Source organism: Penicillium robsamsonii (genome assembly GCF_028829455.1).
Source record: "Penicillium robsamsonii strain IBT 29466 chromosome Unknown utg000005l_segment0_segment0, whole genome shotgun sequence".
Taxonomy (NCBI): domain Eukaryota; kingdom Fungi; phylum Ascomycota; class Eurotiomycetes; order Eurotiales; family Aspergillaceae; genus Penicillium; species Penicillium robsamsonii.
This window is the reverse complement of record NW_026643223.1, coordinates 3,418,845-3,438,946: the sequence shown is the minus strand read 5'-3', so window position 1 is coordinate 3,438,946 and position 20,102 is coordinate 3,418,845. Positions and strand designations below refer to the sequence as shown.

At 46.8% G+C, this 20,102-nt stretch overlaps 9 protein-coding genes across 9 annotated transcripts; 6 read left to right on the top strand and 3 right to left on the bottom strand.

Annotated features, from left to right (window-relative positions):
• Window positions 1–278: 278 nt before the first annotated feature.
• Window positions 279–1,884, bottom strand: N7447_009331 (uncharacterized protein; the record flags this gene model as incomplete). The annotated part of the gene is made up of 5 exons (XM_057233593.1): window positions 279–477; window positions 538–701; window positions 753–882; window positions 930–1,000; window positions 1,057–1,884. 5 exons carry the CDS (start codon window positions 1,882–1,884, stop codon window positions 279–281), a joined length of 1,392 nt encoding a protein of 463 aa, XP_057083135.1.
• A 1,668-nt stretch (window positions 1,885–3,552) lies between these two features.
• Window positions 3,553–5,319, top strand: N7447_009330 (HET domain-containing protein; the record flags this gene model as incomplete). The annotated part of the gene is made up of 1 exon (XM_057233592.1): window positions 3,553–5,319. The coding sequence occupies one exon, from the start codon at window positions 3,553–3,555 to the stop codon at window positions 5,317–5,319; it is 1,767 nt and encodes a 588-aa protein (XP_057083134.1).
• Window positions 5,320–6,102: 783 nt separating this feature from the next.
• N7447_009329 (uncharacterized protein) lies at window positions 6,103–6,705 on the top strand (the record flags this gene model as incomplete). The annotated part of the gene is made up of 1 exon (XM_057233591.1): window positions 6,103–6,705. The coding sequence occupies one exon, from the start codon at window positions 6,103–6,105 to the stop codon at window positions 6,703–6,705; it is 603 nt and encodes a 200-aa protein (XP_057083133.1).
• A 1,020-nt stretch (window positions 6,706–7,725) lies between these two features.
• N7447_009328 (uncharacterized protein) lies at window positions 7,726–7,941 on the top strand (the record flags this gene model as incomplete). Its single annotated transcript, XM_057233590.1, has 1 exon — window positions 7,726–7,941. The coding sequence occupies one exon, from the start codon at window positions 7,726–7,728 to the stop codon at window positions 7,939–7,941; it is 216 nt and encodes a 71-aa protein (XP_057083132.1).
• A 1,425-nt stretch (window positions 7,942–9,366) lies between these two features.
• Window positions 9,367–9,793, top strand: N7447_009327 (uncharacterized protein; the record flags this gene model as incomplete). The annotated part of the gene is made up of 3 exons (XM_057233589.1): window positions 9,367–9,492; window positions 9,569–9,661; window positions 9,731–9,793. 3 exons carry the CDS (start codon window positions 9,367–9,369, stop codon window positions 9,791–9,793), a joined length of 282 nt encoding a protein of 93 aa, XP_057083131.1.
• A 333-nt stretch (window positions 9,794–10,126) lies between these two features.
• On the bottom strand, window positions 10,127–11,353 carry N7447_009326 (DUF3632 domain-containing protein; the record flags this gene model as incomplete). Its single annotated transcript, XM_057233588.1, has 1 exon — window positions 10,127–11,353. The coding sequence occupies one exon, from the start codon at window positions 11,351–11,353 to the stop codon at window positions 10,127–10,129; it is 1,227 nt and encodes a 408-aa protein (XP_057083130.1).
• Window positions 11,354–13,179: 1,826 nt separating this feature from the next.
• N7447_009325 (uncharacterized protein) lies at window positions 13,180–13,915 on the top strand (the record flags this gene model as incomplete). Its single annotated transcript, XM_057233587.1, has 3 exons — window positions 13,180–13,318; window positions 13,344–13,522; window positions 13,553–13,915. The coding sequence occupies 3 exons, from the start codon at window positions 13,180–13,182 to the stop codon at window positions 13,913–13,915; spliced, it is 681 nt and encodes a 226-aa protein (XP_057083129.1).
• Window positions 13,916–15,633: 1,718 nt separating this feature from the next.
• Window positions 15,634–16,860, top strand: N7447_009324 (terpene synthase family protein; the record flags this gene model as incomplete). Its single annotated transcript, XM_057233586.1, has 3 exons — window positions 15,634–15,807; window positions 15,865–16,186; window positions 16,241–16,860. The coding sequence occupies 3 exons, from the start codon at window positions 15,634–15,636 to the stop codon at window positions 16,858–16,860; spliced, it is 1,116 nt and encodes a 371-aa protein (XP_057083128.1).
• Window positions 16,861–17,698: 838 nt separating this feature from the next.
• On the bottom strand, window positions 17,699–18,013 carry N7447_009323 (uncharacterized protein; the record flags this gene model as incomplete). Its single annotated transcript, XM_057233585.1, has 1 exon — window positions 17,699–18,013. One exon carries the CDS (start codon window positions 18,011–18,013, stop codon window positions 17,699–17,701), a length of 315 nt encoding a protein of 104 aa, XP_057083127.1.
• Window positions 18,014–20,102: the final 2,089 nt, after the last annotated feature.

Below are 20,102 nucleotides of genomic sequence, written 5' to 3'. Positions count from 1 at the left end.
TTCAGGTTCAAAAGTATCTTCCCACTCCGCCTATCACCTCAACAATCACCCCTAGTCCAATTCTAATGGAATTTGGCCCAAGGCGTACAAATAAATATTAGGCAAGAAATCAATTTGCGGTGATCAATTAGTAATATTTTGTTTACTAAACTTAATCAGCATATGAAGTGGCTGCGTGGTGCTGTGCAAACCAAATATATATACTTCAACGAGAGTAGCCGAAAAGCGGAGTGGGAAGACACTTTTGACTAGTATCTGTATAACAAATGCAGTTACCGCTAAGTATCATATGCAAAGAACACCTTACCAGGTAACCAGTCATCACCACATGACTTGAATCGTGACCTAATGTCGTTCAGCCTGTCCATCTCCTCCTCCGAAAGCTCAAACGCGTCCAAGTCAAGATTCTCCTTAATTCGAAAGCCGTTTACGCTTCTTGGTATAACGCTAGTGCCTCGCTGAATCCCCCACTTTAGACTATAACATTTCATGGTTATTTCGATTGCATCTTTCAGCAAAGCGCAGGGATCAGCTTACAGGATCTGATGCTCCGTCCTTTTTCTAATCCGAGAAATCTGCCGAAGGACTGGATCCTGTAAGAGGGGCGAGTGGGATGACCCAAAGGGGGAATATGCGGTACAATGGATGCCATTTTTGCGACAGTAGTTCAGGAGGTTCGGAGACGGCCAGTGGGGATGAAGCTTTTCAGTAATTAGTGGGTGACGATGCGCGCAGTCCGTTTATAGGCTTACCTCAACCTGGTTAACTGCAGGGATAACATGGCAAGATGGGTCGACAAGCAATGTTTCAAGATGGCTAATGCCAAAATTTGAAACCCCGATATTCCGTACCTGACTTCTGGGGATCTTCTGTAGTTCTCTCCTGTGTAAAGTTAGCACCGGTAGGTGACACAAAACGTGTATGCATACCATGTATCAACGAAATTCCAATTGGTAAGCTGCCTTGGTGGGTTGTCTGGGTCGATGCATATGGGCCAATGCTACCAGGACTGTCAGCGGAGATTCTGTAATATCAACCCGTACTTCAAATACCTACCATAAGGTATAAGTCTACAAAGGTCGTGTCCAATCTTGCAAGTGATCGCTCGACCGCCTGGTCTACTCTAATGTGCCACCTGTTGTCTAGTTTAGTTGTAATCCATATCTCGTTGCGAGGGATTCCAGAGTCTTTAATCGCTGCTGCAATTTCCCGTTCATTCCCCGAGGACTCGGCTATATCAATATGCCGATATCCTATCCGGAGGGCAATTCTTACAGCCTCACGGACCTCCCCAGGTGACTTTGCACTCCGTGTTCCGAGTCCAACCATCGGTATGGTGGACCCTGTATTGAGTGTGAATCTCTTGACACTTTCCGCCAGGGAGGCTGATGTGGAGCAAGTGTACCCGCGCCTCGGGGCTGCATTTCGCAGCATCATCTTTCTGTCGGTGGTAATTGACGATTTCCGTTTCGATAGTAGAAGAGGATGTTGCACCTGATGGCTCGTTAGAGATGCCTTGATCGCGTCAACGACCAAGACTGTATCCTGCGAATCTTCCAGCGACGTCGAAAATGTCTCTGTGCGTCCTGCAGCCCAGTCCCCAAATTCCAGCACCATTTTGCGGATGATGTTCTTCTCAATACACTGATGCACCGTCTTGCTCAGCTGTCGGCCCTCATCGTCATAATGTATGACCTGAGGCCCATCGACAGTAAGTGTACCCTTTGCTCCAGTAATAGTTATGGTCTGGGTGGCTCTGTGTGCAACACGGGACATGTATACATGAGCTATGCAATTCTTAGGACGCCAGTCCATAATAACATGAGAAACATCGTCCCCGCCGTACTGCTGGAATGGTCGGACGGAGGAGACGCAATGTGCCATTACAGAGGTCGGTATGCCAAAAAGCCAAACGACCAGGTCCAGCATATGACATCCCAGATCTTCCTGCAATCCGAATTGTCAGCGAGCTCAGCGCCGAAAGCTTGAAAAGGGAGATTGCATACGGTCACCCCAACGCCAGCAGCAGCTCTCCAGTTCTCGTCTAAGTGTGTTATGTTCAAGGTGAGACTAGCTTGAATAGCGGTGATATCGCCGATCAGCGGGAGGAGGGCTTTCAGATGCAAGAATTGAGGCTCGAACCGCTTCTGGAAGGTGATTCCGATTGGCACATCAAAATCTTTCATCTGCGAATATTCATCGAATGTTTCTGCGACCGGCTTTTCTTTCAGAATGGGCACGCCCTTCTTGGAAAGCGCCACCACACAGTCCAGGTGAAATGCATGAGGAACTGATAGAACAGCAAAGTCCAGCGTGTGGTGCTGTAGGAGTTCTGTAAGTGACGCATACGTGTGGATATTGGGGTGTCGTTCAGAGAAGGATTGGAGGGTGTTTTGATCCGTATCGCAAACTGCGGCGATGGAGACGGACGGATTGTCCACGAGGCTGAGAAAGTGTGTTCTATAGCCCCGCCACCCGAGCCCAACCAGCCCGATATTATAATCTCGTTTTTGCTCTGATATGGATGGCAATGAGAATGAAGATATTTGGCGGAATATGAGGGTAGGCTGTCCCAACCGAAGAATTCGACTCCTGAGCCCTTGAAGGCTTTGCCAGAACTGGGACATTTCGCTTGGAGGGGGGTAGCCTCAACAAGAATCGAGGTTTTTGTTATGGCGTAGTGGTATTTTGCTGTATTATTTCCCACATCTACTACAGCAATGAATTTTAGCTTCGCATTCTCTCTATCTCGCAACTTAAATAAACAAAATGACTAATCAATTAATCAATAATGCACTTTTCTGTGAGTTCTCTGAACCTGACGACAAGGTTGGGGGTAAATTACCCTGCGATCGGGTTTGTCCTGTATATGACCAGGTATTTGGACTCGGCATTTGACATGACTTAATTTCATCACTCAATTCAGAACATCCTATTATACAGTAACAGTAACAGTGATTGTGAAATTTACTGGCAAAATGCGATATCGGGCATTAATATTGTGGGGAAGAGGGAGATTCCATTGGGCAAGGATTCATAAGAGTCAAGCTGCGAATTAGCATCACCCGCGTATCGCGCGGGACTCGTAGTCCCCTTTAAGTTAAGATACAATGCAACATTATTGGACGATTGCTTCTGCCTAAAACGCCGATCCTCTTCGCACCTATACGTAGGCAATTTTTGAGACGCAGGTGAGACTGGCGCTGTCGGCCCCCGTTTGCTCTCAATCAATTCCAATCCACTGCATAGGTACTCCGTGCCCCGAGTCGATTTCCAATTGGACGTCTTGATCCAGGGCGCAGCGGAATCAGCCTCAGCAGAGACAATGTGGCTGTACCCTACCAGCCTCTTATCAGCTATAGATAATATACTTAAAGCGAGTATAGACCATAATACGTAGCCATCAAGTTCAAAGACGCAACCACCCTCGTAGTGCCAAAGCCCTGTCCCTTTTCCACAAGCGCGCAACAGTTGCAGCATATGATATCTCGTCCAAGTTTCCCTAACACAGCCTCAAACACACAAGAGGAACTCCATAGTCAGAAGTCGACCATGACTGTCCCTAACCCCTCCCAACAATCATATCTATACGAGCCACTGGCACACAGGGAGATCCGAATCGTCCGTTTATACCCTCTGACAAGCGACAACCAAATTCGATGTGAAATCGAACGAGCCTCCATCGATCAGCACCCCGTGTACGAAGCTCTCTCGTATACCTGGGGTAGCGATACCAGCAGCATTCCAATTCAGGTCGGATCCGGATCCGTTATATCCGTCACAAAGAATTTGTTTGTCGCCCTACACGCATTAAGCCCTGTAGAGTCAGAGTCACCGAGAACTATCTGGATCGATGCACTCTGCATTAATCAGGACGACCTTGCGGAAGTGAGTCACGAGGTGTCTTTCATGAAGGACATCTACACCCGGGCAAGTCGTGTTTTTGTATGGCTCGGCCCAGCAGCGGACAATAGCGATGATGTTATGGACTATATGAGCACTCTGGATGGAATTCCAGACTTGCTGGAACATAAGAAATGGGTCTATGCGGATACTGGCTCATGGGACTGGGGTGAGTGTAGACCCTGGCAGCCGCTCCCTGTTTCATCGAAGAGCGTTGATTCCTTTTTCCTTCGGCCGTGGTTTTCCCGGGTCTGGATTCAACAGGAAGCAGCAGTGAATCCGAATACGGTTGTTCTGTGTGGGGGGAAAGAAGCGAAGTGGCACCAACTTTTCAGCCTGGCATGGTCCTTCCAGAAACCGAGCAGCGAGGGATTTGCAAAGGACACTCTATCGAACGACGGACTCGCGTCGTCATTGCTTGTTCTGAACATTCAAAGCTACACATATGATGACGTCCCCGCGCTCCTAATTGATATTTTACGGGACATTACGATGTGCGGTGCGAAGGACCCGAGAGACCGGATATATGCCGTGCAAGCACTTGCCCACGATGAAGACCTGGACAAACTGATGCTGGTGCCCGACTACAGCCAGAGTGTCGCCAGTGTGTACACCAAGCTAGCAGAGCGCTTTCTAGAGGTTCAAGGTCCTTTTATTCTCTGCTGGGCTGGCCGCTATCATCAAGACCTCGATGGCCTACCCTCATGGGTACCGGATTGGACATTGGTCAATAACGAGCTCCCTTCAATTAATTTCAAGGCTGCCGGTGACTCACAGGGATATTCTAAAGTCAACAATGAGGACGGATTGAGAATTCTCTCGACCCATGGTACTATTATCAGCTCCATCTGCGCTCTGACGGATCCCCCGGCCATTTTTGTTCCGTTCCGAGACCAGATGAGCGACCGCATTATCTTTGAATCATTTAGAAAGCACGTTAACGCGTGCGTGGAACTCAGTCAAACACGCAATGGCGCTCCTCGGTCCGAAGATAGCAAAAGAGCCCTTTGGCGGGTGTTGGTTGCAGACAACGACCGGAACTGGAGTCGTCTACCCAAGGACTACGGAGAAGACTTGGACACGTTCCCCGCCTGGCTCGCTTCGTTCGAAGAACAACAAACTCCCTCGACGATACCTAGTTCGTACATGGAACTCATCGAAACCATGGATATCAGGGGCGCCTTTTCCCGCCGGCGGTTGGCAATCGACTCAAATGGGAATATGTGCTTTGTTCCCCGGACAACGATACTGGGTGATTTGATTGCAATTGTGGCGGGTCTTGCTATGCCGTTGGTGGTACGATCTATGGAGAAGGGAAGACTAGAGATTATCGGAGAATGCTATGTTCATGAGTGCATGGATGGTGAGGCGTGGAGTGAGCCCAGTGGCAGTACTAAAGACCTATTGTTCTGCTGACTCGAGTATGAAGTCATTATAGGATAGCTACCTTGGTATTTCTAATTTCTAAGGTTATTCTATCTAACATTGATGGAGGTATGAATATTTCTTCTTGCGGACCGATCCTGGTTCCTAGGTCTTGATTTGCTTTGTATTTCTTTGTTTTTTTTTTTCTTTTCCTTAGCTTCTAGCTGTCCAATACAGCCGCGTTATATCTTTCCTGAAGCCAAGCTGGCTTACAGGCCATCCAGTAATAATTGTAGACATACAATTCATTCCGGGAAAACCAGTAGTCGACCCTTCATACTATAAGAGGCGGTATATACCTGATGCGGTGGATTGGTCTTGGCATTTCTCGCTCCCACTGTTCGGCCCTTCAATTCCTAATTTGTTGGTAGACCGTCCTGGCCGCTGAAGCAAGACGGAATCCCAGTCGCAACCTCCATCCCTGGAGAAGCGCTGTCTCTTTAGGTTCCATGGTTCTTCATCGGCTTATTCCATTGCTGTACCCAGCATGGATCCACTCTGTAAGGTTATGGGGACGAGAGTCTCTTGTGATTGGTGCAATCAACTTCTATTGGGGGCCGTTTTCGAGGTAGCTCGGTAAATCGACCTATAAGACGATTTCCTATTGTGACTGGTGCTAGGTCGTCCGGGGTAAGACGAGACCCCGTGACTCAAGGGCCGAATCCCGATTGTTCATGTGTTCAATGAAAGCTTACGCTCTTCCACTCTTAAGAGTGGAAGAGTAAAAAACTTCTTACCCATCCACTCTTTTCAACATAACCCATTGGATCCAAAATGACATTTTTCAAGACCTTTCTCCTGGCGACAGCCCTATCGATCACGTCAAGCGCTGCGGAAACCGAATGCCCATCAGGATGGCTCCTAAAGATGTACAAAGGCACAAAGTGCTGTCCCGGAAACATGCTCATCGACAAAGAAGGCCCGTACTGCTGTGTCTACGATATGAGACCTTTTCGAGAAGCACTCAAGGCACTCACATACACAGCGGAACTTCACGCTACCGCGACAATGACGGACGAGACTGACTGGTCCACATTCAGAAGTACTTGTTTCGCCGAGGTCCGCTTCACGGCCACCGACTATTCGGCCCAGGTCTCGTCAGCGTCGAGCAGAGCTGAAGCTACTCCCATAGATAGTTCAACACATGAGGTCACCTCTACGAGTGAGGGCACCTCTACCATTCGGGCCACCTCCATGAGTCAGGTCACCCCCATGAGTCAGGTCACCTCCACAACTACCACGGGTTCTTCGGCTAGCTCTGGTACAGGGTTGCAGACTTCTTCTTCCACTCCGACTTCAAACCCGGCTATGCCACATGCTACTGGGCAGGGTGTGCTTGGTGGTGCGGCACTTGCTGCTGCCCTTTTCATGTTATGATTGAAGGGATCTCCTAGAAATGCTGGCCCCTATTTCGGGTTCGGGTTCGGGTTCGTATAGTTGGCATTCGAAATGAACATAATCGTTCGCAAGCTAGCTGAATTATTAAAGCTATAGGTCTCATTTATGAGCAGGGTGAATCTAGTGAAATTGAAGGACAGTCCAACAACTAAAAAGGAGAGGGCAATCTTAAATTGTGCTCTACAGCCCTGCGGCCAAGACTTTAACGGCTTGGCGGAGGTCTGGATAGACCCCCAAGAGCCAATCCAAAGTGTGGGGTTGAGTTCTCCTTTTCCCAGGAAACCATTCCGGGAAAACTTTACGAACAGTCGTGGGCCCGGCTTGAAGTTTTTAATCAGCAGTTCAACATGGTCTGATATTTCATTGTCATGGCTTTTCCATCTAGCCTTAATTGGATCTATCTTGGAGCATCCGAGCAAACCATTTTGAGCTTTTGAGCGAGACGTACTACCGTAGACATATATTCTAACTGAAAACCAGACGTTTCCGTCGGTAGGATACAACGACAACCTCTTCGATGGCTACGAGGGCCGGGTAGTTGGTACAGTATGTCTGTAATTGTCTATCTGTACTTAAGGAGTGAGCCTAGCTAACGGAGAACAGAGCGGCGACAAAACATCGTATACACTCAATTGCCCCCAAAGTGCGACCTCCTGTTTTAAGTTTTCTACTCCTATAACTTTGGTTCTCCAACCTAACGATAAGTTTATCTGCAAAAACACTCGCCATGGATCTGGAGGCTAACTAAAAGACCAGCTGACAACCTTGAACGGGATCCGGGGTACTCGTAAGCCTGACCAAGTCGGACATACATCATGGCATTTGACCAACAATTTTTATAAGATACACTAGCTCTTCGTCCTCTTCCACTGGTAGTCCAACTCCGCGACCGCATCTTGCTACTACACCCGGTCACATATGTTGCGTTCAACTAGTAGGACAAAAGAGTCATACAACGCTCCAGGCCCTTCAGTATGTTATGTTGTTCATACTGCCACCATGACAGTTGGAAGCAATGATGCTCCACCTAGTACTGGCACCCAAACTGGGACTACGGTTTTGGGGACCTCTGGTGGCACATCGGACAGTATCTCGAAAGGCAGAACTTCCAGTACCGATACTGCACCCACTACAACATTCGGGAATCTTGCTCCGCAAATACCAGCGCCCTTTATGGTGGTTGGTGGACTACTTGTAGGGGCTTTGCTGCTGTGAAAAAAGCCAAATCCGAATGGAGGTTCGCACGATGTGCTTTGGGACCTGACCTGGTGGTTATTGTGAATTATACAATCTTTCCTAGCCCTCTGGACGACCTATACTATGCAGTATAGCATAGGCCTCTACGGAACTGGTGTTTAAGACCTCTACTACGCAGTTTCATACACACTCCAGCAGGGCTCTGGTTGCTACTACTAAGTTCCCCAGGAGCGAGATTTGAAATTATATGTATATTTATTCATTTTACGTTTATTCTATCTAGAAGCTAATGATGGTACACACTACCAACTTTCACTTTTCCTGCCTGCAAGGCTTACGTCCCATCTCAGCTGAAAGAAATACTTCATTTTTAATATCAATTTCCATTTGTTGTTCTGGCGCTGACCTGGGATGGCGCTGACCTGGGACAGGCAGCACTTTCGGCATTCAACAAATCCCGATCACACCACGGACCTCGATTTTATGCCCATGGGGGCTACTCTGTTACAGAACAAATACCTGTGGACCCTGGACCTCGTGGCCTCTCGCGGTCCACGCGGGGGCTAAAATACAATCCTTGCTTAGCCGCTACCATCCCATCTGCAAGTGTGACATTTGATTCCTTAGCCCTACCATTTAAGCTTAGCTTTCTCCGCGAATCCTTTCCTAACATAGTGTAGTTCGCATACAGTCTTGGGTAACACAGCGCATTGCTTTGGAACTTGCAGCGTCACATTGGGTGTCACAAAAATGCATGCCTGAGTCCCCTACGCCAATCAGAATCATGTCCTCCACCCTTTGATATACAAACACATTGGACATAGTCATTTCCCATTGAAGTACCGACAAAAAGATGGAATGCAACAAATTCCTCGGCAGATATGAGTGGCCAAGTCAGCATATCAGCACCGTAGGTATTTTCTCTGATCCGCCGCTTTCGAGAGTGTCGTCCTACTCTATCTAGAAGAAAGATCAGTCCATCGACGTTTTTCCTAGCGGGTGCTGGCTGTTGATGATGCGACTTGACATGCACTCAAGCCTGTTGTTGGGGCGTGATTAACAGTAGTTACTCCCCAAAAGGCAGCGTATGGGAAACAATTAGTTCACTACACCCCGCTAGACGGAACAATAACCGAAAGCCGACGACACACACGACATGTAAAATGTACCAACCAAGAAGCCCATTGCTCTCAGGTATGTGAGGCACTACTTCTATTGGGTAAGTTGCTCAATCCATAAACTTCCACCCCAGGATGACTGCATTGGCTTCAGTCTTGCAGTCACTATCTTCGATACCGAGCACGCAAAATCTGTTCTATAAAAGAGGGCTCCATGGCCCTCCATTCCGAAAAGTATCAACGAGCCTTTCTTCGCACATTACCTGGTCCATATCTTCTATCACTTTAATCTTCCCTGCAAGATCCCCAATTCAATTCTATCATCATGCAAATCACCACAGTTGCCCTTTTGCTCTTCGCTGCAATCAGCGCGGTAGCAAGCCCGATTGAGTCCGTGGCAAACGGCCTCGATGCCAGAGCAGAAGCTGGCGCCCTGGCCAAATACACCGGGGTGAGTAAAACAAAATATTCTATACATCGGGTACTCTTCTGGGAATCGGGACTAATCACTCGGAATCACACTTCAGACATGCACCAGATCGAAAAACGAGTGTAAATACAAGAACGATCGCGGAAAGACCACTTTCATCAAGTGCCCTTCCAAAATCGCTAACAAGAGGGTATGTTGCCATCAATTCCGAAGTAGAAACATGATTTGCATCTGTGCTGATCCGCTCTTTTCTTTCCAGTGCACCAGGGATGGTGCCAAGTGTACCGTCGACACCTACAATAACTCTGTCGATTGTGACTAAATAGTTTACACAGTGTGTCTAAGAACTTTTGGTCTACTGTGTACTTCTTGTTAGTGATATGTGAGATGCCATGTCACTCTCAAATATACTGTCATTTATCTACAAGGACTCTATACAAAGGCTGCTCGTGAGCGACACACATACACATAGTATATACTCAGGATCTCTACTCTAGCCATAACAGAATCATAGAAGTGGCATTTTGCCTTATTGAGTTTAGTACTAACGCTGACTGTGCGTTAAACAATTTTTCGGAAGATCAGGACTAAAAGGGGGATTCAAGTTAGGACGACAAAATAAGATGAGAAAGAGGGGTAGGATAGACAGAGCAATTCAGCTATTCTTCTCATTCTCCTCGGTGTTTTCCTTATTGTCGCAGTTTTCCTTCTGCTCGGGGTTTTCGCTCTCCCCGATACTTTCCTTCTCCTCAGGGTTTTCCTTCTCCTCAGGGTTTTCCTTCTCCTCAGGGTTTTCCTTCTCCTCAGGGTTTTCGTTCTCCTCAGGGCTTTCGTTCTCATCTTTTTCTGTGCTCTCCACGAGCTCTTTCAGTCGGAACAAATGTTTGTCGTTGTACAAGACATCGCCACTGTCTTTGTAGGCCCTCAGAATATCAGAGTCTCGCTCGTCCGCGCCGCTGACCATGCGCTCAATGGCCTCGCTAGCACATGCCAGAATATCATTCTCGCTAGCCTGCATTGCGTCCTCCTGAATTTCATGGAGTCGCTTGAGCCAATACATCCATCTCCAGGGTGTAAACCCAGACGGGGTTCGCTTCCCAAACTCTGACTGGATGAAGGTCGCACCACCCCGGCCAATCTCACTAGGGCAATCGTTCCACGAGACCTCCGAGAGTAGCATGATGTTGTAACCTGCCTCCCGAATCCACGTATTGATGGCTGGCAACAAGTGCATACTCTCAAGGTCACACATGCTCCGTCTTGGATCTTCATCATCCAGATCACCGGTGGCGCGAAGCTCTTGCCGTGATTCAAGCGCAAGACGGAAGAGCACAAGAGCGATCTGGCACATTCTGTCCTTGCAGATGCGGGTTGACGCTAGCTTGGCCAAGAAGGAGACAACATTAAGGCGCTGGGCACCCGACATTGGCGCCCAGCTGTTGATGAATAAGTCGGTCATGTCGGTAACCAAAAATGGCATGTCATTCCATAGCGTTCCTTCGACTGTTCGTGCAATATCGATGCCGTAGATCCCTCTCACAGGCCTGGTTAACGGCCCCTTTCCCTGGATCCGGAGGATATCAAGAACCAGCCGATCGTGCTCGGCCGTTTCATACGATGTGAGTACGCTGAGTTGGAAGTACATGTACCATATCTCACGCAGGTAGTCTTCGAGGGAATCCACCCCATCCCCAAGGTTGCAGTATCGGTGGCTTATAATCCAGGTTCGGTTCAAGAACGCCGCTTCCCGGACCTCATTGTATTCCCCCCTAGCGAGGCTCTGCCGCACATCTGTCTGACGTTCAGTGCAGCTGTCTAAAGTGCTGAGGTCGGCGATGCCCTTTGGGGAGGGGCTCAATAGGGAGTCACGGTAGCGATGCATCCTGAAATGGTAGTTGTGTTGCTAGACAAATCAGTCAGGATGTAGTAATGGGTATGAGAGGGGGAGTAAGGTGAGTTCAGCCCCTGCGTCACAGGACCCAATGTGGGGTTAAACCGCGGGGGGTTCTATCACACAGTTTCAGGGATTGCCACCTCAGTTCACGCTCTAGGCACCAGTATAATAGTTGCATGATTTTGACATGCTGACCAATGAAATGTCGAACACTGAACCTTTCTCCTGTGTACTCCGTATGGAGAATGGCGTTGTAAGGTCGGTTTCTTTTTTAGGTTGTGGATCACCCGAGTCCCCCAAGAGATAGGTCTATTTCGTAGGCTTGCATACAGTACTAGGAATGACAATTAACTAAATAGTCGGGAGAGTTATTGTAAATTGATATATTTTCCTCAGACCGATCCCATCTTGTATTTTATCATATTGGTCTAGCGGTAATGATTGCTAAGCATTATATATAGAAAGACATAAATATGAAAAGGTCTCTAAAGGTGGTGGCTTGGAGTTAATTTTATCAAAACATGATAGAGAGAATGACTAATCAGGGCACGCACAGTAAACGGTGCATATGATTTATCACTAAGCATTGGGAAACAGTGGCTTGTAAAACCGCCCAAAGGATGCACTAGGCCCGACAGCTGAAAGGTATTAGCAGAAGTGGGCGTTAACGCCGAAAAGGTTCGATACTAAAATGATCTGACTACCGAATGGCAGGATTGCATACGGCACGAAGCCTGGAGCTATTAAGAAGTCAACAAGGATCTTTAACTTATTATCGCAACAGTAAAAATTGAGGCACAAGTCACGGGGCCTATGACAATCTGAGGGAGGATTTAGTCATGTGGTACGTGCGTGCATGATGTAGTTAGAGTGTTGTACTCCGTACTCCGTATGCACGAATATATTCAACAGTAGGGGACATAATTATATTATAGAGATCGACAGGACCTCCGGGGTCGGGTCCTAGCGAGCCCGTGGCAACTCTTTGCATTTGCTGTGTGCATTCGTTGGTCTAGATCTCAGACCTCTCACCGTCTACCCGTATATGTACGGTAATGTGACTGTGGATGCATTTGTGGGGTACGGATATCTGGGCTATGTTTCACCGGCTTGACATCTATGGTTTCTTATAAGCTCACTATTTGATATTTAGGCTTCGTTCAATTTTCGGCATTTCAATCCCCGCGTGCAACAAATAGTCAGAGAAAGCCGTGGCTACGAATTCACGGTTACAAATGCTCGTCAAGCCTTCCGTTGGTGAAAAATTGGATTCTGCGGGATAAAATGTACTCTCATGAGGAATTCATGGAACACTTTCGAGATTGTCGAGCGGCTCAAAAGCTACGGAAATTGCGTAATCGAGTGGACGATATCTCTGAAGCTTCGTAAATCATCAAGAAAGGGGGTTGCTTCGTGAATTGTGCTCAGAATTGCAGAGAGAGCGCTGCAGTCATATAGCTTTAAATACAAAGAAGAGTGTAAGTGGTTAAGTGGGGAGCCAATTGTACATGCTAGGACTGGAGCCCGTAGTCATGTGACTATTTGTACGGGAGTTTATAGATTGGGTTGCTCGTTTTCCTCTCTCTTTCTTTTTTAGTGTCATCAAATATTGTATACAGTCGCAACACACACACACACTCTCTCTCTCTCTCTCTCTTGCTTTGTGTTCTACTAAGCGTTGTGTCCCCACATCCAGGCCCCACTTAAGCGGCCTAACCCAGGCCACGTGCCTGAAGATCATTGAGCCCCACACTTTCCTTTACATCACTTGTCTTTCGCATCTCGCAAAGGCTAACTACGAATTGACTCCTTCCATGATTGGGCACCCACGTACGCCCCAGCCTGACCGCAGAATATCAGAAATCGGCCACATACTTACACCTCTGGTTATCTTTCCACGGGAACCGCTTGCAATGCACTACTTAGGAGTTCCTATTGTGATAGGAGTAAGTTGTGTTATCACTAACTAGTATTGCAGCTCCTGCTCATTATGTGTTATACATTGCTATGATTGCTGTCCATGATGAGGACTATGAGAGAGCATGCCAGAAGCTAAAGGACTATGGATTCCGTGCAATATTTGAGTATCCAACCAACCACAATCTAGCTGGCGGTCTAAAGTTGAACTTGACGCTGAATTCTTTCGCAGATATTACGGTACCAGGTGTTACTGGTGACTTGAACTAGCATACTGTCTCTACTAAGGGCTACGACATCATTGGCAATATCTGCCATCCACTCAAAGAGCCGTTGGTGGAGAGTTTGGCTAGGGGTGTTCTTGCCGATCAGGATGACGAGAATGCCGAGTTTTCGAATTGGGGAAACACAATGAGCACCTGGGTGGCTATGATGTGTGCATACCTTGAGGTGAACAATTATATGCTCGACAGTTGCTCACGAGCGAGCAGTGGATTGGTTCAGTGTGAAATATGGTCGAATACACGAGAAGTTTGGCCCTTGAGACAGACGTGTCTCCAAGTGATCGAGGTTACCACTTCTTTCCCCGGGACTTCCCTCTTCCTGTTAGAATTCGTGCCGGTTTCTCATTAACCGTTCATATCTTGCAATCAGTAAATCCAGGAAGTCTACTCGATCGGATCGAGCGTGCGTGACAGCTTGTCCTGTTCCTTTGGTGACGGAGAAGGGGGAGATATTTGGTTGCAATTGGGGAGAACTCGAAAGGAATTATCTAGAGAGCAATATTCGCAACCCTTCCAAAAAAACTAATAGCCTGAATGATATCTATCCACAAAGATGTCCGTGCATTTAATAATTCACGACCTGGGGCAAGGATCTTATCTAGTTAACTTCTTAGGAATACTTTGGTGCCTAATTCCATGTGATCTTAACGGCCACCGCTCTGATGGTAGGCTATGACTATTACGTGCTCTATTCTAAATCGAAGGGAAATATGCCACTCTCGCCTCAACTTCGTCCTACATCTGGTATGAGTCAATTTCGAAGTACGGATGCTATTAGGTCTTATCTTGTTCGATTGTTTTGCTTGCCGAATGACAGGATCTCTCTGTAAACGTATTGATGTCGAGCCATCCACTAACTAGGTATGGATGGACTTGTCCCTTAGATGTCACGATTCAAGGTCACCTGCAGCCTCATCGTCACTCCAAGCCATTTTTACCAAGGAGAAAAAAGGGGAAGAAGAGGAAGAACAAAGGAGGGACCATCTCAGACACAGAAGGCACCCGAACTCTCCCCACCCATTTTAGAAACAACGCATGTTTGCCCTAAGATAACAGCAGTATAAAGAGTAACTAGTTAGTGGAAATCAAAGATACACTAGCCTTGTAGTAGTAGGAGAGGTAATATGGAGCTATTTTGCTTTGTAATTATCGAATCTGATCTCCTAGGAGATTTTGCCCCCAACTCCGATGGGTTTCACTAACGATCCGTGCATATGTTTCATATTAATCATCTCTGACCGATTGTAATTTGTAATCTCCGTCGTATATCCTATAATCCTTGAGCACTATTGTGTTTCCACTTTTATTGGTTACAACCCACAGCTCCGATTGAGACTACTAGCTTGTTTTTTTCACCACTAGCAATTTTGAGTATTCCCCGGTGGAATTGGACGTCCCTTTCCGATTCCATTCCAGAATTTTATGTATATTGATCAGCACGCTTGTATAAGCATACGTGGTTACATCGGTATCGGATGACCAGTGTTTGGACAGACTGATGTATTGACTGTTGGACTTCTAGAAGAACCCTGACACAGATCCATAAGCCACCGCATACTAGCGTGGATATCCATCCAATGCATCTATTGCTTTATCTGGACTGGTTTACACTGAGTGGAGAGAAGGCATCCGATCAAACCCGCGATCCCCTCTTACCACATATGGATGTATGCATATACGCACACAAAGGGCCCCGCACCTTGATGTTCCATGCGGTGGAGTTAGCGGAGGTAGTTGAATCCGATGAGGGGAAGACCTTCTTCGCATGGGATGCGGACGAGGATTCATGCGTCTATAGCTTCTCCCGAGAAACGGTTGGTTCTAATAAAGGGGAACTAGTCGATACTATGACCTATCATACTACGAGAAATAGATGAGGGAATTTTCCACGTGCATACTCAAATCCATATCAACGTCATAAACAAAGAAAACGCCTTGGCTGTTAGAAAGACTCACAGAATCTCCACATTATCCATATTTGCATGTTAGCCGAGCTATATTCGAGTAGATATATAAACCGTAGCAATCTTCGTGTGTTCCCTATTATTTGAAACATCAGAATTAAAAATGGCTACGTGGGAGTATACCTTTTCACAACACGATAGGATCGTCTCTCCTGCTGGTCCAATCTACCTTCCAATCAATATAATAGGCCATATACCCAATTACAAGCGCCTCAACGAGAAGCCTGTGATCAAGTCATGCAAAATCGCCCTGGGAATATGCGATGTATCCCTCCAGGTTAGCCAAACTACATATTTATCTTAGTGAATCGCTGACTAAATAAGTTGAATGCAGGTCAACATTCCTCATTATGACATAGTTCCTACCAATTCAGCCCCTCCATCAGCTGTCATCTATTCACACGCTAATTTCAAGGCTTCCATCCAACCAGACAAAGCTGGAGATCCCAAAGATTTTTATGAGAGATGCTTTGCCGAAGCTAGTGCAATTAACCTCTTTTTCCCCGATGTACGATCAGAGAGCGTCCGCATATGCATGGCCGCGTGGCTGGCTGCAAACTGCGCGGCGGATGACATACTTGAGGCCATGCCCCCAGCTGCCGCCACAGTCGCTTTGAAAGAGGCAATCTTGAAGCTTCAGGGAACGAAGGCAGACGGTAAGTAGATCAAGATTGGGTTTGCAAGGCTTTCAAGCTCATCCTCTTGAATAGTCTCTCCTACAAACAAAGTCGCATCGATCCTTTGCTTCTTTCAAGAATATTGCATCCAGCAACTTGACCTCTGTGAAAGCACTGCCCGCGAGCTCAGCAATGATATATGCGATATGTGTGAGGGCTTGCTTGACGAACTTCTATTTCGCCGAGGATTGTTGCCTAACAACCTGGAAACCTATCTACAATTCCGCGGTAGGACAATGGGGATCCATCCATTCTTCACTCTGATCCGCACACTGCACAAGCCAATTAATGCGGAATACCTCTCCAGGCTCCGAGATCTCCAGAAGCGGGTTAGCTTGGTTCTAGGGCTGCAAAACGATCTTGTTGGCCTAGAGAAAGATCGTCGGAACGGCGAGACCATGAATGCAGTCTTGGTATCCGTCAAGGAACAAGCGGGGATAGATGTGGATTTTATATTACCGAAGACCATTCAGGATGTATGTGTTATCCACAATTTTTGTCTGTCGGCTGCAGTGGAGATGCATGAAAGGCTCCACGTTTCGTGGAATGGGGAGGTCCACAAGGAGATTCTTGAGACTTCAATTCTAGCCTTTGCAGATACCCATCTGAAATGGTGCGCCTCGTCTAAGAGATACCAGGCAAAGGTAGAATAGGTACCTAGTTAGTCGAGTTTGCTTTTTGGGGCTCAATATAAAGCGTTTAGAGTATCCGATTGAGTCGTCTCCACTTTCTTAATCACCTTGCAAGCGCCACAATGTGATAGGCATGAGCACATGCAGTATGTACTGTAATTGGTCAGGCCGGATTTTGGATTTGGTACGCGGGTGCGACGTGATAAGCCACAATTGAGCTTCGTATATCGCAAAAGGTGGCGATGAAAAATATAGCGATGACTTCGTGATTGGACAGTGCTTCTTTACTGTATGTTTATAAAGAGAATCGGGTTTATTTTCAGCGAGTATACTGGGTATCATTGCGTAAATTGCAGGTAGATAGGACCAAACCAGCGGCTTACCAAGGGCCAATTTAACTCATCATGCGACCTCTATAATCAGATGTATTCGGAGCTCCGCGCGGGCTGTCGGCAAAGTTCACTCGTGGAAAGCACATGAGGTCAGACATCTAGGCCCAGCTATTGTTGATCCATTCGAGCTAGAAAGTAATGGCAGATCATGGAAATCCGCCAAGCTCTAGGCTTGCTACAACAAAGAAATTTTGAGTTAACTCGAAAACAGGTACACGACAGCTCACAGGGTCTTTCCTCTTTAAGCACCGACACAATACATGCTCCTCCTCTGGTACTGATCTTACACGAGGAACATGAAAGCGACGCTCACCGATCTGCAAAATCTAATCCAATGACTTCTTGAAGAAGAGAAAGAGAACGATATTACATTTCACCAATTAAGTCGGCTTGCACCTACAGTCACCATGGGAGAAGATGAACCCCTTCAAGCGTCTACCAGAGCTTTAAGCATAGAGCCAAAGCCTTCAGCTCCATATTAGGAGCCTCCTTCTACAACTGAAGTCAAAGAGTATGCGTCTCTCGTTCGAAAGCTGCTTAGCGAGATCGACACGTGCCACCATAGCCTGGAACAGAGCTGAGTCCTCAGAATCAGGAACGGTGTCGCAAATGTGCACTCCGTGGCAGTTTCTCTTTTCCAGCACACCCACGGAAACTCCTCGGGCTCTCCATGACCCTTTCTTCAAAGTCAGGGACTGGTGTTTTCCTAGTCCGATAAGCGCTCCTGCCGAGTACTGCGGACTGGTGCCTGTGGTTGATGTTGCAGCACCAACGACAGCCATTCTTCGGCAAGCGTTCGAACCAATGCGCCGACAAGCTTCAATGGAGATGACGGCAATAGAGCTGATATCGCACCTATACGGGATCAAATTGACCCTCAATCACCCGATCTCGACAAGCGCAAAGTCGGGCGGTTTTTCAATAAAGCTGGTGCCGAACGAGTATGCAAGTACTCTAAAATGAGCCTTCACACGCAACACTCGAGAACAAATTACTCTAAGTCCCCTGGCGAGTTGTATAAGAACCTAGTCCTGGATCCAACTGCAAACGGTACTACACGACGGAGTGCGTCTTATGCTAAACAAGTACTGGATCCAGGCGTAGATGAATTGATCCTACAATAGACAACACTGACGCGGGAAGAAACGGAGACAGATGTGGAAAAGGAGGTGGGTGAGAACAATTGATAGGTGGCGAATCTCACCAACCCCTAATGGTGGCAGCGATGAGGGAAAAAAGTGCCGATCGATCTCGATCTGGACTAATTCTACACTTCGTATTGATTTTGAGATTGAATGAGCAAATACTAATCTTGCCATATATTTTGCAGTGTTCATATAGACAAATACATGAATGGGTAGGCTGCCAGGTTTGAATATAAACATCAAATATAATGCAATATATATCCAGGTCTCCCGTACTAGTTATATAATCCTGCTCCAACATCATCATACAATATAGAGTCGATCGATCCAAAAAAAGAAAAAAGTTGCACAGACGCCAAGACGTAGAGGCAAATCTTGATTTCGGAAGTTGATAACCGGAGAATTTCCACCGTGTAGCCGTTGCACGACTTACGATATAGTACTACATATGTATGCAAGGTAACTACAATTAATCTACAATATCCGTACTATTTAGAGAATAATATGAAATGGCAAGGTATTAACAATATTTCTTGAATTTTGACGATGATATCAGCCAATGACTTGTGTGGCTGAACTCTCCACCCAAATAGATTAAAATGATCTCATACAGCCTACGCTCATAGTATGTCTGACAGGGAGTCCGACCGTGGCCCTGTTTTGCTTATTACTGGACTTTTTAGCTTCTAGATATACAATATGAATAGTCGTACAAACCTTGGAATATCGCGGGTGGTTCATGAAAATCGTCATCCATTGGACAGGATGCTGATTTGCGTGGGGTAAATGGCTGCCATATCGTATATTAACTGTTTACGTGGAGAAACATTGATTTGGTGGATTGTTGCACTGTTCAAGAGTTTTCATATAAATTCTGATGTAATGATGATTCGGGGTGCATAGCGAGTAGAGCTGGGCGAACAGGAATTTTTCTTTTTTCTACAACAGGGGTGATAGTGACAAGTGACAGGAGGCAAATTGGCAGTGGATACTGTATCTGATAGATCTTTGATTTGTTTGCCCACCCTTTTCCACGTTTACCATAGCGTGGCTTCGGGGGACATCCATGGCACGATCCTAAAATTTGACCAATCATGTTGTGTTCTGGGGTTTAATTGTCCGGAAAGCCTAGAACCTTGGGACAACCAGGAACATGATATGGGAGAATTCACATTGCAGGTTCTGCTGCGAGAACATGGCATGCCTTGTGCAACAAATCAAAGACCAGTACTTTGGGCAAGAGGCGCGTGTTATCACAAGATATTGGTGCCTCCGAGTTGTACAGATAGTCAAAGTTCTATGTTGAAGCAGCACAGAGATCCACCTCCCTCCTTCTACTCCCCGATTCAGCCACACTCCCCTTGTATCCCAGTTCCGGCCCTCTGATTCGTGCATCCACCCTGCAATACTGCATGGATCAACCATTTCCCAGACAAATGTCCACCAAGAAGTTATCTAATCGACTCCACTCCATGATGCCGATGATGCTACGCCCTACCATGCTCTAGCCCCTGCACAGTGCACACTTTGTATAGATTAACTTGTGATGATCCTTCCCCGAAGAGGGATTTGAAGCAAAAATAATAATGGGCGAAACCGTTATGATATCAACGGCAGATGACGTAGCAAGCTCTGCAGGTATCGTGCCTGGTTATAGTCTGATGGTCTACTTGGTTCGATGATATCAGAATCATTGAACTGTTTATATAAACCGCTGAACCTCGCT